The sequence below is a fragment of the Cervus elaphus genome, chromosome 22, assembly GCF_910594005.1.
Source record: "Cervus elaphus chromosome 22, mCerEla1.1, whole genome shotgun sequence".
Classification (NCBI taxonomy): domain Eukaryota; kingdom Metazoa; phylum Chordata; class Mammalia; order Artiodactyla; family Cervidae; genus Cervus; species Cervus elaphus.
This window is the reverse complement of record NC_057836.1, coordinates 40,405,399-40,420,204: the sequence shown is the minus strand read 5'-3', so window position 1 is coordinate 40,420,204 and position 14,806 is coordinate 40,405,399. Positions and strand designations below refer to the sequence as shown.

The 14,806-nt window shown below is 38.8% G+C and overlaps 1 protein-coding gene across 7 annotated transcripts in view; it reads left to right on the top strand.

Annotated features, from left to right (window-relative positions):
• The window catches only part of DENND5B (DENN domain containing 5B), a 206,919-nt gene that overhangs the window by 77,454 nt on the left and 114,659 nt on the right, over positions 1-14,806 (top strand). For 5 of the 7 annotated variants that reach the window (XM_043880881.1, XM_043880883.1, XM_043880882.1 and 2 more), the window contains exons 2-3: positions 11,350-11,415; positions 14,279-14,388. In XM_043880881.1, coding sequence (XP_043736816.1) covers positions 11,350-11,415; positions 14,279-14,388 — 176 coding nt within the window. The remainder of the gene's footprint in view (positions 1-11,349; positions 11,416-14,278; positions 14,389-14,806) is intronic. The other 2 variants (XM_043880884.1, XM_043880880.1) reach the window with 1 other exon arrangement.

The following is a 14,806-nucleotide window of genomic DNA, read 5'->3' as shown; positions in this document are numbered from 1 at the left end:
CTTTAGCAGTAGAGGAAGATTCGTTTTATTTTGTATGATAAAAAGCAGCATGAATAGTAACATTGACATGCTTTTTTTTGGAAAAAATGATTCTCACAGCAGATAGATATCTAATAATACTACCTGCTAATGATGTGTTGTTATAGTAATAAAATAATCTGTATTTTATGTATGAGGATATTTTTGTTCAAAGAAATTCTGATTTGCCCTAGGCTACTAGAACTAGAATCTTGTTTTCTTGGGTATAACTATTATTTGAAAATCACTTCTATATAAAAATAATAGAAATAATTTACTAAACACTAGTGAACACCTGACACTTATTTGATTATTAACCTAAAAATTATGACCCTTTCCTCTTAGAGAGTTTCATGATATCACTTATACTATTTCAATGGCTTTTTAAAGTTTTTTTTTTCTTTTTTCTTTCTTTTTTCATCATTTTATTGCAAAAGGGATATTATGACAAGCATGGGTTACGATCAGAATGATTTGTTATTTCATCTTTAGCAGAGGACCATAGAACCTGGTTTCATTGTTAAGATTTTTTACAAGTAAATAATATGCTGTTATATTCTATGCTTGGTGGTAGGAGGCACAGTGCCTCATAATAATTTATCTGGTCTTTGTCCCAAGTTCCTGGAGCAAAACTTCCAGAACCCTGAGGATTTCCTGGTAACAGGAGTGTTATCCTAATGAAGCAACTACTGATGGGCTTCTAGATAACTTCAGGTGGGGCTTGGTCACAGAACCAACCTAGCAGAGGGGAGGAGGTTGGAGATTGAGTTTCAGTAACATGGCTATGATTTAACAAGTCGTGCTTATGTAATGGTGCGCTAATAAAAACTTCAGACACCAGAGCTTAGTGGGGCTTCCTGGTTGATGAACACATTGTTGGGAGTAGGAGTGTGACACACCCTGATTCCACAAGGAGAGAGCATGAAAGTTCTTCTCTGATCTCAATCTGTGTATATCTTCATTTGTCTAGTCCTTCTGATTTGTATGCCTTAAAATAAAACTATAATCATAAGTGTAGTGCTTTCATGATTTCTGTGAGTTGCTGTTCAGTCGCTAAGTTGTATCTGACCCTTTGTGACCCCATGGACTGCAGCACGCCAGGCTCCTCCATCCTTCACTGTCTTCTGGAGTTTGCTCAAATTCATCTCCACTGAGTCAGTGATACTGTCTAAGTATCTGATCCTCTGCCACCCTCTTCTCCTTTTGCCTTTGATTAAAGGCATCAGGATCTTTTCCAGTGAGTTGGCTCTTTGCATCAGGTGGCCAAAGTATTGGAGCTTCAGCTTCAGCATAAGTCCTTCCAATGAATATTCAGGGTTGATTTCCTTTAGGATTGACTGGTTTGATCTCCTTGCTGTCCAAGGGACTCTTTAAGAGTCTTCTCTAGTATTACACTTTGAAAGCATCAGTTCTTTGATGCTCAGCCTTCTTTATAGTCCAGCTCTCACATTTGTACATGACTGCTGGGTAAACCATAGCGTTGACTATACAGACCTTTGTTGGCAAAGTGATGTCTCCGCTTTTTAATATGCTGCCTAAATTTGTCATAGCTTTCCTTCCAAGGAGCAAGCATCTTTTAATTTCGTGGTTGGAGTTACCATCTGCAGTGATTTTGGTTATTAATTGCCTAACCTGAGGGATTTTGGGGAACTTCAAGATGTATATCCAGTCTGTGAACAGTGCAGGTGGCCTGGGGAACCTCTGAAATCAGGGCAGTCTTATTGGGAATGGTGCCCTTGGAGGGTTAATACCTGCACTAACTCCAAGATTAAATTGGGATACCTCTGGTTGAGTTTGAAGCAAATATCTGTATTGTGTACTCTTTTGATTCCCAGTGAATAAACTTCAGTATTATGAGTCTCTTAGAAATTAAAAACTTACTGGATTGCTGTTGATGTACTTTATTAAGCTTTTAATCGAGATAAACTTTTAGGATTACCAGAATTCAGGTTTCTTTATCGATGAACATTCTTCAGTAGGGCCTATGAATTTTCAGAGACAGCTCTACCTTCTTTTGCTTGATTTTCTTTGTGACCAGCAGCCTGTACCTGCAAGATTGCAAATTGATTTAGAGTTTTTAGATTCAGAATGGCTAATAAGCCCATCATGAATTAATACCTCTTGTCTTGATTAGTAGCTTAGTGATTGGTATATGAAAGATAAAGAGCATTCACAGAAAATGGGTTAATTCTATCCTGTATTTGAAGAACTATACTCATCATGTATTTGAACACAGTACCAGGCAATGTAGAACATTACTAAGGAAGCGAAGGTGGAATATAGTCAGGGATTGATGTTAGAGTCAGAAGGTCAAGACTAATGCAAGTTAAAACTCGGGCTAATCCAGAAACATAAAAATAGATAACTACTGTAATAACAACCACAGACTGTCAGTGGCTCAAAACAATATAAACTTACTTCTCATTCGTTTAGTCTAATGTAGGCCAAGGTGGAGAGAGGCTCTAATTTGCAGAGACATTCAATGACCCAGGTTTCTTCCATGTGTGACCATCCATCTTTACAGCCCCATTTCCATTTGCATTTAGCTGGTGAGTCACAGAAGAAAGACAGATTGTGTGCCTCAGGCTGGAAGTGATACACATCACTTCTGCTCACATTTCATTGGCACGAGCTAGTCTTTTGGCCCCCACCCAGATGCAAGGATGTTGGGAAGGAGAGGAGAATAGGGATGTTGGTGAGCACCTGCTGTCTGTCATAAATTCAGGATCAGTAATAGCTATTCCCTGATGCTAAGATAATTGGCATGGCTTATCCAGTGAGAATGATTTGGGATTGTTTCAAGGAGTGCCAGAGGGAGAAAAGATGCAATCCCTTATGGATTTAGTGTCCTGTATAAATGTTATCAAACTCAGGTTTGGCTGCTCAATGCTTGAAAGCCAGTACAGGTGCTGGTAGGAATGGAAGTGTTGCTGCATTCAGGAGGCCAGCAACTTTGGACACAAGTAGGCTTGTGTCCAAAAACCAGCTCCAGGGATTTTGCTTTATCATGAAATTTTTTAAAAGGAGAATTACTCAGGAAAGGGTTCAGAGTCTTTGTTGTCTTTCATTGTGTGCAGACGTTCTTCTGATTGATTAGTGGTGAGGTAACAGGACAGTGTTCCAGGACTCTGGAGCTCAGCCTGAAATTACCATTCTCTATCTAGGTGGGGGCTTTAGTTCTTGCAGAGGAACTCAAAGGTGTTTTGTTATGTATGTTCCTTGTGGAGGAACCAGACACAGCGTAGGCACAGGGGAAATGTTGCTTGAATGTGTTAACATTCTCCTGTCTTTAAGAAAACAAAATCTGAAACCCTTCCTTCAACCCCACATTCTCCTCCAGTATTATCACTCATCATCTTTCCAACAGAACTCCTCAGTTCAATTCAGTTCAGTCGCTCAGTCGTGTCCGACTCTTTGCGACCCCATGAACCACAACACGCCAGGCCTCCCTGTCCCATCACCAACTCCTGGAGTCCACCCAGACCCATGTCCATTGTGTCGGTGCTGCCATCCAACAATCTCATCCTCTGTCGTCCCCTTCTCCTCCTGCCCTCAATCTTTCCCGGCATCAGGGTCTTTTCAAATGAGTCAGCTCTCCACATCAGGTGGCCAGAGTATTGGAGTTTCAGCTTCAACATCAGTCCCTTCAATGAACACCGAGACTAATCTCCTTTAGGATGGACTGGTTGGATCTCCTTGTAGTCCAAGGGACTCTCAAGAGTCTTCTCCAACACCACAGTTCAAAAGCATCAATTCTTCGGTGCTCAGCTTTTTTTATAGTCCAACTCTCACATCCATACACGACTACTGGAAAAACAATAACCTTGACTAGACGGACCTTTGTTGACAAAGTAATGTCTCTGCTTTTTAATATACTGTCTAGGTTGGTCATTACTTTCCTTCCAAGGAGCAAGCGTCTTTTAATTTCATAGCTGCAGTCACCATCTGCAGTGGTTTTGGAGCCCAGAAAAATAAAATCTGACACTGTTTCCACTGTTTCCCCTTCTATTTGCCATGAAGTGATGGGACCGGATGCCTTGATCTTAGTTTTCTGAATGTTGAGCTTTAAGCCAACTTTTTCACTCTCCTCTTTCACTTTGATCAAGAGGCTCTTTAGTTCTTCACTTTCTCCCATAAGGGTGGTATCATTTGCATATCTGAGGTTACTGATATTTCCCCTGGCAATCTTGATTCTAGCTTGTGCTTCCTCCAGCTCAGCGTTTCTCATGATGTACTCTGCATATAAGTTAAATAAGCAGGGTGACAATATACAACCTTGACATACTCCTTTTCCTATTTGGAGAAGCGTTAATTATACTCTCTTCCTTGACTTCCTCTCTCTTGCAGTCTTTCTTGGAACCACACCAGGCAGGTTTTCACCCCCACACCCCGCAGAAATCTCTTTGTCCAGGTCACAGTGACTTCCTTGTTGTTGACAACCTTCTTTAACTTGGCTTCCATGATACTTCTGGTTTTCTCTTATTTTACTGACTGCTTTTTCTCTTTTACCTTTCTGCCAGTTCTTCTTCCTCTTCCCAGCCTCTTAATGTTGCTTGAGTGCCCTAGGGCTCTGACCTCAGCCTCTGTCTCCATTTGCAGTCATTTCCTAGGTGATCTTATCCAGCACTGTGATGTTAAATATGGTCTCTTTTATGTAGACCCCTGAGTTTCTAAACTTTTCCCTTGAATTTAAATTCATATATCTAAATGCTTATTCAGAAATGTCTCTTGGTTATCTAGTAGGCTTCTCAGACTTACCATATCCAAAACTGAATTCTTCATTCCAGCTCCCTGATCGCTATCCTCCCCCCAGCAAAACCTCATCTTCCTTCTTTCAGTAAGTAGCTACACTGTTAATCCAGGTGCTTAGACCAAAATTCATGGTATCACAATATCCTTCTTGACTACTTCTTTCTCTCAGATCTAATTCATCAGCAAATCATCTATTTTATGCCTTCAGGATATATTTAAAATCTTATCATTTCTCACCACCCTAGCACTTAACTGTCTCTCTAATCTGTACTGCCATCATCTCTTACCTGGACTGTTGCTGAAGGTCCTAACTGATCACTTTTCTTCTACTCTTGCCCACTATAATCTGTTCTCTCAGCTGCCAGGGTGATCTTTTTAAAACAAAGTCGCTTCTCTGTGGAAGACACTGCAGTTATTTCCCACAATGCATGCTAAGTTGCTTCAGTCATGTCCAACTCTGTGACCCTATGGCTATATAGCCTATCAGATTCTCTGTCTGTGGGATTCTTCAGGCAAGAATACCAGAGTAGGTTGCCATTTCCTTCTCCAAGGACTTCCCGTGATACTTAATATAAAATCAGAAATCCTCACCATTGCTTACAATCCTCACCTGTTTTATCTGACTCTTGGGTATCTCTGACTTCATCTTCTACCACCTCACTAGATGCATCTATGTCCTGGTCTTACTGCAGCTCAGCTGGGACAAGCTCACTTGTACCGCTGGGATTGTCCACTTGCTATTTCCCTTGCCAGAAATACTCTTTCCTGAGATGACCTCGTACATAGAATTAAGAGCACAGGCTCTGAAGTCAGACTGCTTAGGTTTGAATTTCCTTGTTATCTGACCTGAGCAAGTTATTTAACCTTTTTGTGCCCCAGTTTCTACATCAGTAAAATGAGAATGATAATAGGATCTACTTCATATAGTAATTATGATGATAAAATGGGTTGATATATGTAGAGCACTTAGAATAACACCTGCCTCTGGTAAGCTCTGAGTGTTAATTGTGTGATGGTTACTACTTCATAAGGTCTCTACTTATACATCACCTGTTCAGAGGTGTTTAGTTGTGGGATCATCAGAATGAATATTGAATATATGCAGCCTCCTGGGGGACCTGCTTTGAAGAGGACAGCTTACTTTGGTGTAGAGACAGCACATGTGTAGCAAATGTCTTTCTATGAATGTCACAGAAGTGCCCCCTTATTTTATTTATCACCCTGATGGTGCCCTCTCCTCCTCACCCACGCCTGCTTTGCTTTCCCTATGAAAGTGAAAGTGAAGTTGCTCAGTCGTGTCAGACTCTTTGCGACCCCATGGACTGTAGCCCACCAGGTTCCTCCATCCATGGGATTTTCCAGGCAAGAATACTGGAGTGGGTTGCCATTTCCTTCTCCAGCTGATCTTCCCAACCCAGGGATTGAACCCGGGTCTCCCGCATTGTAGGCAGACGCTTTACTGTCTGAGCCACCACGGAAGTCCCACTGCTGCCCTGGTGTTCCCCTTCCCAGCTCCTGCTTATGCCAATTCAGGTTGGGTCTTCGGAGACAAACATTTGGAGACCTGTGGGGGGAGACATGGGAAGGAGGAGTTGTCACCATCACATCATCCCTTTTTCTTTGCCTCAGCATGGGTTTCATCATAGGTAGAATCCATAGTGTCTCCATTTCCTTCTGTCACCTTTGTTATCATACTGAGGAAGATTTACTGATTGTGAGTATTCTGTCCACATGTGTGTGTGTTTTAACTTTCCTTTAGAGAGAAAAGGAATAAAATGAAAAAAAACAGGGCAGAAGAGATTACCTGTTTCAACTTCCCTTCTGTTTTCATTGTTCCGATCAACAAACTTTCTTTAAAACATCTAGACTTCAGTGATATCCTTCAGGCACATAGGGAAGTATTGGGAGCCTTGGCCTTGTTTTGTAGAGAAATACACTGCTCAGAAATAGGCTGTGGTGGAAATGGATAATGAGGGAGGGAATTCATTGGGGCCCTAGAAGTGAGAAGGTTCAGAGAGGAAATGAGTGAAGAAATATATAACAGGGACACTCAGCCTGAGAAATAGCTCTGAGATTCACAGATCTCTCTCTGCTTACAATGTCATGCACAGACTAGAGAAATCCTCACCAGTAGCTTGGAGCAGGGGCAGTGTCCCTACTCCCTTTTGCCAGTTGAAAGGAAACGTAGAGCTTCCAGAAGATCAGATCTTATGGTCCCAACCACAGGGGAAAGAGGTATGTTATTGATATTCTCACGTCATCTGTAAAGTGAAAGGAGGCTCAGACTCTTTGTAATATGCCATATTTCAGAAACTCTGAGAGTTTAAGAAATGTTTAGAGCTCAGTCCTTCTGTACCTGCCTGTATACATTTTTGTATGTTAAGTGAAATATTAGTCACATTTCTTTTGTAGTTTTACATTATCTTTTTAAATATGTATGCTATAAAGTAGACTGAAATCCAAATTTGGTCTAATGGTGATTCTCATTATAGCTTTGCAAGAAGTAGATGCACTCATTTCACTGGAAGTTCTCTCAATTATTTAGACCATTGTTAATTGGATTTTGTTGATCTGGAGGTAGTGATAAAATAATTGAACCTCAAATCTATTAACATTAATTTTGCTTATGTACCATTTTCTGTATAACTGGTCAGAATAAAATGATCTGAAATAACTTTCGTATTTTTTTATTTTTGGCCAATGAAACCAGAAACAACAGCTATATGAAATAATTGGGACTATTGGTAAATATAATGGCATCGATACTCTGAACACAGCCAAGAATTTCTACCTTTATCAGGGCAGATTTAGGCTTTAGATGAGAGCTGGGCAGAATTGTCAGACTGTTGAATGGATTAGTTTCCCTGCTTTGTGTCTCATTTTTATAAGAAGGATATTCAGTATCAGTAGTAAAGTTCATGCTCGCTTTTCCAAACGGGGAGATTTTTGTGCTGCTTGGAGTAGTCCAATACTATTCTACTCTGCTACTCAGTTCAGTTCCGTTCAGTCTCTCAGTCATGTCCGACTCTTTGCAACCCCATGAATCGCAGCACGCCAGGCCTCCCTGTCCATCACCAACTCCCGGAGTTTACTCAAACTCATGTCCATCGAGTCGGTGATGCCATCCAGCCATCTCATCCTCTGTCGTCCCCTTCTCCTCCTGCCCCCAATCCCTCCCAGCATCAGGGTCTTTTCCAATGAGTCAGCTCTTCGCATCAGGTGGCCAAAGTATTGGAGCTTCAGCTTCAACATCAGTCCTTCCAATGAACACCCAGGATTGATTTCCTTTCGGATGGACTAGTTGGATCTCCTCGCAGTCCAAGGGACTCTCATGAGTCTTCTCCAACACCACAGTTCAAAAGCATCAATTTTTCGGTGCTCAGCTTTCTTCACAGTCCAACTCTCACATCCATACATGACCACAGGAAAAACCATAGCCTTGACTAGATAGACCTTTGTTGGCAAAGTAATATCTCTGCTTTTTAATATGCTGTCTAGGTTGATCATAACTTTCCTTCCAAGGAGTAAGCGTCTCTCAATTTCATGGCTGCAGTCACCATCTGCAGTGATTTTGGAGCCCAGAAAAATAAAGTCTGACAAGTTTCCACTGTTTCCCCATCTATTTCCCATGAAGTGATGGGACCGGATGCCATGATCTTAGTTTTCTGAATGTTGAGCTTTAAGCCAACTTTTTCACTCTCCTCTTTCACTTTCATCAAGAGGCTTTTTAGTTCCTCTTCACTTTCTGCCATGAGGATAGTGTCATCTGCATATCTGAGGTTATTGATATTTCCCCCAGCAATCTTGATTCCAGCTTGTGCTTCCTCCAGCCCAGCGTTTCTCGTGATGTATTCTGCATATAAGTTAAATTAGCAGGGTGACAATATACAGTCTTGACGTACTCCTTTTCCTATTTGGAACCAGTCTGTTGTTCCATGTCCAGTTCTAACTGTTGCTTCCTGACCTGCATACAGGTTTCTCAAGAGGCAGGTCAGGTGGTCAGGTATTCCCATCTCTCTCAGAATTTTCCACAGTTTGTTGTGATCCACACAGTCAAAGACTTTGGCGTAGTCAATAAAGCAGAAATAGATGTTTTTCTGGAACTCTCTTGCTGTTTCGATGATCCAGCAGATGTTGGCAATTTGATCTCTGGTTCCTCTGCCTTTTCTAAAACCAGCTTGAACATCTGGAAGTTCACAGTTCACGTATTGCTGAAGCCTGGCTTGGAGAATTTTGAGCATTACTTTACTAGCGTGTGAGATGAGTGCAATTGTGTGGTATTTTTAGCATTCTTTGTCATTGCCTTTCTTTGGGATTGGAATGAAAACTGACTTTTTCCAGTCCTGTGACCACTGCTTGTAGTTGTTAATCTTGTGACTCAGAAAGAGGAAATGCCATAGTGTGTATTTAGTGAGTAAGATCTGCTTCTCCAGTTCTTTCATGTTGGTCCCAGTTATAACAATATTGCCTCCCTGGAATCCCAGAGAAGTGAAGGAGTGCACTGACTTGTGTCCCCACTGGTACACCTTCAGCTGAGGGCTTTGCATGCTGGGTATATGTGTAGGGGCTCTTCAGAGGTCTACTTTGGGTCATCTATCCCTGATAGTGGATGGATGTCAATTCACAGTTCTGACTATCCCTAAAGATCCAAATAACTTCCGTCGTGATTTCAGAGTACCTTCAGCCATTTATGAGCTTCCCTTGTGGCTCAGCTGGTAAAGAATCCACCTGCAATGCGGGAGACCTCGGTTTGATCCCTGGGTTGGGAAGATCCCCTGGAGAAGGGAAAGGCTACCCACTCGAGTATTCTGGCCTGGAGAATTTCGTGGACTATATAGTCCGTGGAGTTGTGAAGAGTTGGACACGACTGAGCAATGGACTTTCACTTTTGCTTTCAGCCATTTTTAATGAATCAGCTCCTTTATTCCTTCGGTTCAGAAGCTCCACAGGCACCTTTCCCAGTCCTGTTTTTGTTTTATTTCGTGGAGGGAAGGCATAGAAAGTTTCTGCAAACCTTGTCTGGAATCTGGAACTGTCACAATATCTGTGGGTAAATAGCCCCCCAAAGTAGCAGCTTAGCCTGTGCTACTCTCTTGGGATCATTTCAGCCTTTGATATGTGGATGGGAAGATTTGGACCCATGATTATCATTATTTGGCTCTTTAAAGGAAACACTCTGACATCTTTTTAAAGATGTCTAAAAACTGTAGACATCTGGGTAACCCATAAAATACGGAAGCTTGAACACTCTTCAAAGCTTCCAAGTCACAGAGCTCTACTGTACATTCCCCCCTTCATCCACAGGTGTGAATATTTTAGTAGCCTGTGTCCTCATTGTAGTAAAACTTTTCCCCAAGAGTTGATATTTCTTAGATAAAGTACCTAAGAGGATATAGTTGACTAATGGAATCTCTACTGAGCAAACTTCAGCTTGTGTTTGCATGGTAATTTACAAAGATATAATAATTAAAAGATTGGATGCAATATATGTTTTTGTCCTTACATTAAATCATTTTTAAATTTTTTTAATTTTTTAAAATTTAAACTTTACAATTTTTAAAAATTTTAAAGACTTGTTTTTAAAATTTTTTAAAGCAGACTTGATTTTTAGAAACAGTTTTACATTTACAGAAAAATTGAGAAGATAATGCAGAGTTCCCACACACCCCCCTCCATCCATGCACATAGTTTTCCGTATCATTTACATCCTAGGGTGGTGCCATACCTGTGTTGCAATTAATGAATCAATATTATTGTTAACTAAAATCTATACTTTATTCAGATTCCCTGGTGTTTACTTAATGTCCTTTCTCTGTTGGAGGAGCCCATCCAATATACCACATTACACCTGTCTTCTCTCCTTAGGCTCCTCTCAGCTGTGATAGTTTCTGAGACCTTACTTGTTTTTGATGACCTTGACAGTTTTGACAAGTATTCATCCAGGTGTATTATAGGTTGCTCCTCTTGGAATTTGTCTTACTTTTTTCTACTGGTTAGACAGGGGTTGTAGGATCACATGGACTATGTTTAGCCTTGTAAAAACTGCCAAACTGTCTTTCCTAAGGGGTTGTACCTTTTTGCATTACTGCCAGCAGTTTATGAGAGTTCTGTCTCTTTGCATACTTGTCAGATTTTGGTATAGTCAGTTTCTTCAACTTCAGCCAATCTGATAGGTTTACAGAAATTGGGATGCAATTTCCATAGTTCATCATTTAGTCTTACTATCATATTTTATTGTATCTGGCTGTAGAAACATTAGCTTTCTCCTGATACTTCTTTTTAAATTAGCATTAAAGAAAAGAACATGTACCTTTTCCCATACGAATAACTGTTACAGATGTTTAAATGGCATTTCACTTATTACATTAAAATGCAATTACTTATTCTCTTTGCTTTATCACTAATAGCCTATAAGCTACATACTGTTGGTGTTGTGTTCTGTTGATGTTAATGCCTCATGTTTAATTGCTTTTGTTTAATTTTTTTAATTCTTATTTTCCATTCTTCAAAGTCATTATTGCTTTTTTGTTTGTGTTTCTTTGTTCATAAAAACTTTTTTGTTTCTATTACATTATGTAGTTTTGTACCAATGGCTAGAAGCAGATCGTCATGGCAAGAGCCAAGATGCTGCAAATACGACTTCAGGTAAAAATAAAAAGTTGAGGTATTAGAAGTTATTATTTTAATTCACCCCAAGCCCATCATAATTGTTTCATTATTCAGTTTTGCTTAGGCAAAAAAAAGTGTTATTTTGTATTTCTGTTCTCTTATTTACATCTTAATTTTTTTAAAGATCTCATTTGCTTCAAGCCTTGAAGAAATTAATTCATTAGTCTTTAAGCTCTCTTGGCAGATATGTTCTATTTTCTTAGGAGGAAAGGCTCAATTGTAGTTTAAGTTTAGTAGGAGGTTATATGACAATATTACTTGAAATTAAGTCTACTTGTAGTTTTTGCGGGGATATTAATAATTGCACAAACTTATATTCCTTGTTTATTTCAGGATAGTGTTTGAAAGGTGGATTTTAGGTTAATTAAAGCATCCTTATGTAATTTCCATTTCCTGGGAATCCAGATTCTTAGACTGGTTCATTTTTCCTGCTAAGTCCTAACAGTAAATTCTAAGTTAGAGGTTTATGGGTTCAAAATGCAAAAGTTAGGTTGTTCCTCTGTCTCACATCTCCAAAAGTCATCTCCACGATTCTTTTCTTTGACTGATATTAGTAGGAATACCTGCATTTACTCACTTCTAAATCCCTGACAGTGTTATCAGAATTTCCAGTCAGCTTTTCTTCAAAATAATATTTGCCAAGACAGCTGTATGTATAGCAATGATCTTCCCCGCTTTTAGAGCAGTCTAATAAGTGGTGCTGGTGCTGGTGGTGCTGGTGGCGGTGGCGGCTGTTTTTCTTTTGTTAGATTTGTGTTTCTGTTTCCTGGGGTTTTGTTTTTGTGAAATTCTTTTTGTCTCCAGGTGGTTTTCTTTCTCTCTCTTCTGGTTGATTCATTGTTCCTCGAGGGTGTGGTGTTCCTTAGTTAACAGGACAATTATATTGAAAATAGCAGTGTCATGAGTTTTTCTGACTTATTTCCTGTCACATTAATAACTTGATATATGAATGAAGATAAAGTTACTATTTTAACCAAACTCAGGCAGGAATTCATTAAAAGGTAAGTGTTGCAAGGATTTATATCCTCATTATATGCTGTTTCTTCTGCCCCTGCGGTATTTCATCTTTTATTTACATTTGTGAATGATAAAATAAACATTTTTGGTATTTGAGGGCAGGTAAAGGAGAGGGTTTCTTGATGGCTAGGTATTATCTAAGGTGAGATTATCCTTTTGCTATGTCACTGGCACAGTCAGCAGCATAAACCTTAGAACCAGGAGAGAATTTTAGTTTTGCTTTTTCTCTGACTTAAACTGAAGTGAAATGTAACCTTTTTTAATGAAGAAGTAAATAATCTAAAAATTCTTAGTGTTTGCCTAAGAATTTAGTGCCACCTTAAAGATACCGTTTACTCTTTCTGAAATCAACCATGAACCCTGACTCATTTCTTTGGACATAGTAACTCTTGAATGGTTTCACATTTTCCACGGACTTCTCCCATGTTCACATACCCTAGAAGCATGGTGCAGCAATTGATAAACTTTCACTGGGGACACCTTTGACAGTTTCTCTTCTAGAAGTGAAAGCTCTTTACTCTATCACTTAGAAGATGAAAATATGAGGTAGAAAGAGAGATGGAGTGCTTGCCTAAATAACTAAAAGAAATCCAAAGGAAAAAGATTGTTAGCCAAGGGCCTAAATTAGAAGTAATAGGTTAGTTGTTGCAGCAGATCTGTTTAAATTATGTGCCTTTATTCAAAAACACTCCTGTGTGTTTTATATTGCATTCTCCAACAAAATTTTAAAGTGTGACTTTTCCCTCCATCTGAGATCTGTTAAGTTTCACACTGAAAGGTGTTTTAGTATACATCATTTAGATTTTTACCAGAGATGGAAACTGAATCTAACTAGGTGTCCACATGTGACTCATGAATTGCTTTATGATATTTTTGCTTGTACAAATACTTGTAAATAGCATTTATCTTTGGATATATCAGCTTGTGTTTTGTAATTAGAACCTAAAAAGTAGAAAAAACACAGGAGACAGATGGTATTGCTCCCAAGGTCTTTCTAATTCCTTAATCTCAACTTTTTGACACAGAATTTAAAATCCATCCATATTAAAATATTTTATGAAACTAAGGCATTTGGAGGTAGCAGGTCTCATGGAAGTTAATTTGGTTAAGGACTTTAAAGAACTGAGCTGACAGCTTTTCTGAATTTTGTTATATGTAATGATGAAGGCGTAGCCTTTTACCTTTTTAGGATTTTAACATGTGATGAATTTGGCTTAGAATAGCTTCTTTTTAGAGGTTAGTGTTCTTTAATGTGTCCTGTTTACTAAACCAGATAGCTCAGTAATGATGTTTCTGATTCTATTAATTCTTGTAAAAGCATGGAGAAGCAGTCACATTTATCAGAGGATTTTGTGGAAACTCAAGCAAACTTACCTCCTTTGGGCACTGCACCGTTAAGTTTATCTATATACAAAATTTCAGAATCTTAATTACAATTAGTTTCTTTTGAGATGTTTCTTTAGTGAGTTAAATGTTTCCAAATAGGATTTTTTTGGTTTTTTTTTTGTTTTTTTGCCATCATGTGTTGAAATGAGGACAGTAATTAGGTCACAGCAAGGATTATTTTAGCATATCTTGATTTTTAGTATCAGCTGTCTAGCCAGGATTTTAAAATTTGTATTCTGAAGTTTTAAATGCACATCTCTTATTAAAAGTTCCTTTTTAGTTGTCCATGGAAAAATTTACAAGCCAGACTATTAGAGGTAGAAATTGAATCAGATTTCAACATTATCACTCAGCGTATCTACAAAATAAAAATAAAATTATGACATGCTTTTGAAAAAATTCTAGATATTAACTAATTATTAATTATCTGTTGTAGGTGAAAATTTTGACCAGAGTCCTTTGAGAAGAACATTCAAATCCAAAGTTCTGGCCCACTATCCTCAGAATATAGAATGGAATCCTTTTGATCAAGATGCAGTAAACATGGTATGTGGGTTTTTTCTCCTCTTAAGCCTTCTTTTTATTTTATTAATATGACAGTTGTCACTATATTTTGAATGTATATGTTATTTCATTTAATTTAGCCCTTTAAATAAAAAAAATTTTTTTAATGGTATTATCCTCATTTTACAGATGTGGAAAATGAAGCTCAGAGAAGTTAAGTAACTTGCCTATGATCCCCACAGCTAATTAGTACATACAACAGACCTTCAGCAGCCCATTTTCTTTTCCTGCCATTAAGCTATGTGGTGAATTTGCATTAATTAATACATAGATGCTTTGATAACAGTGATAGTAGTTTGTTTCCTGGAGAGGAGCCTGATGGAAGGTGCATGATTACAGTTTTTATATTTCCAGGAATGTTATATGATGGGTCTGTAATTTATCATGTTCACAAAGTAAG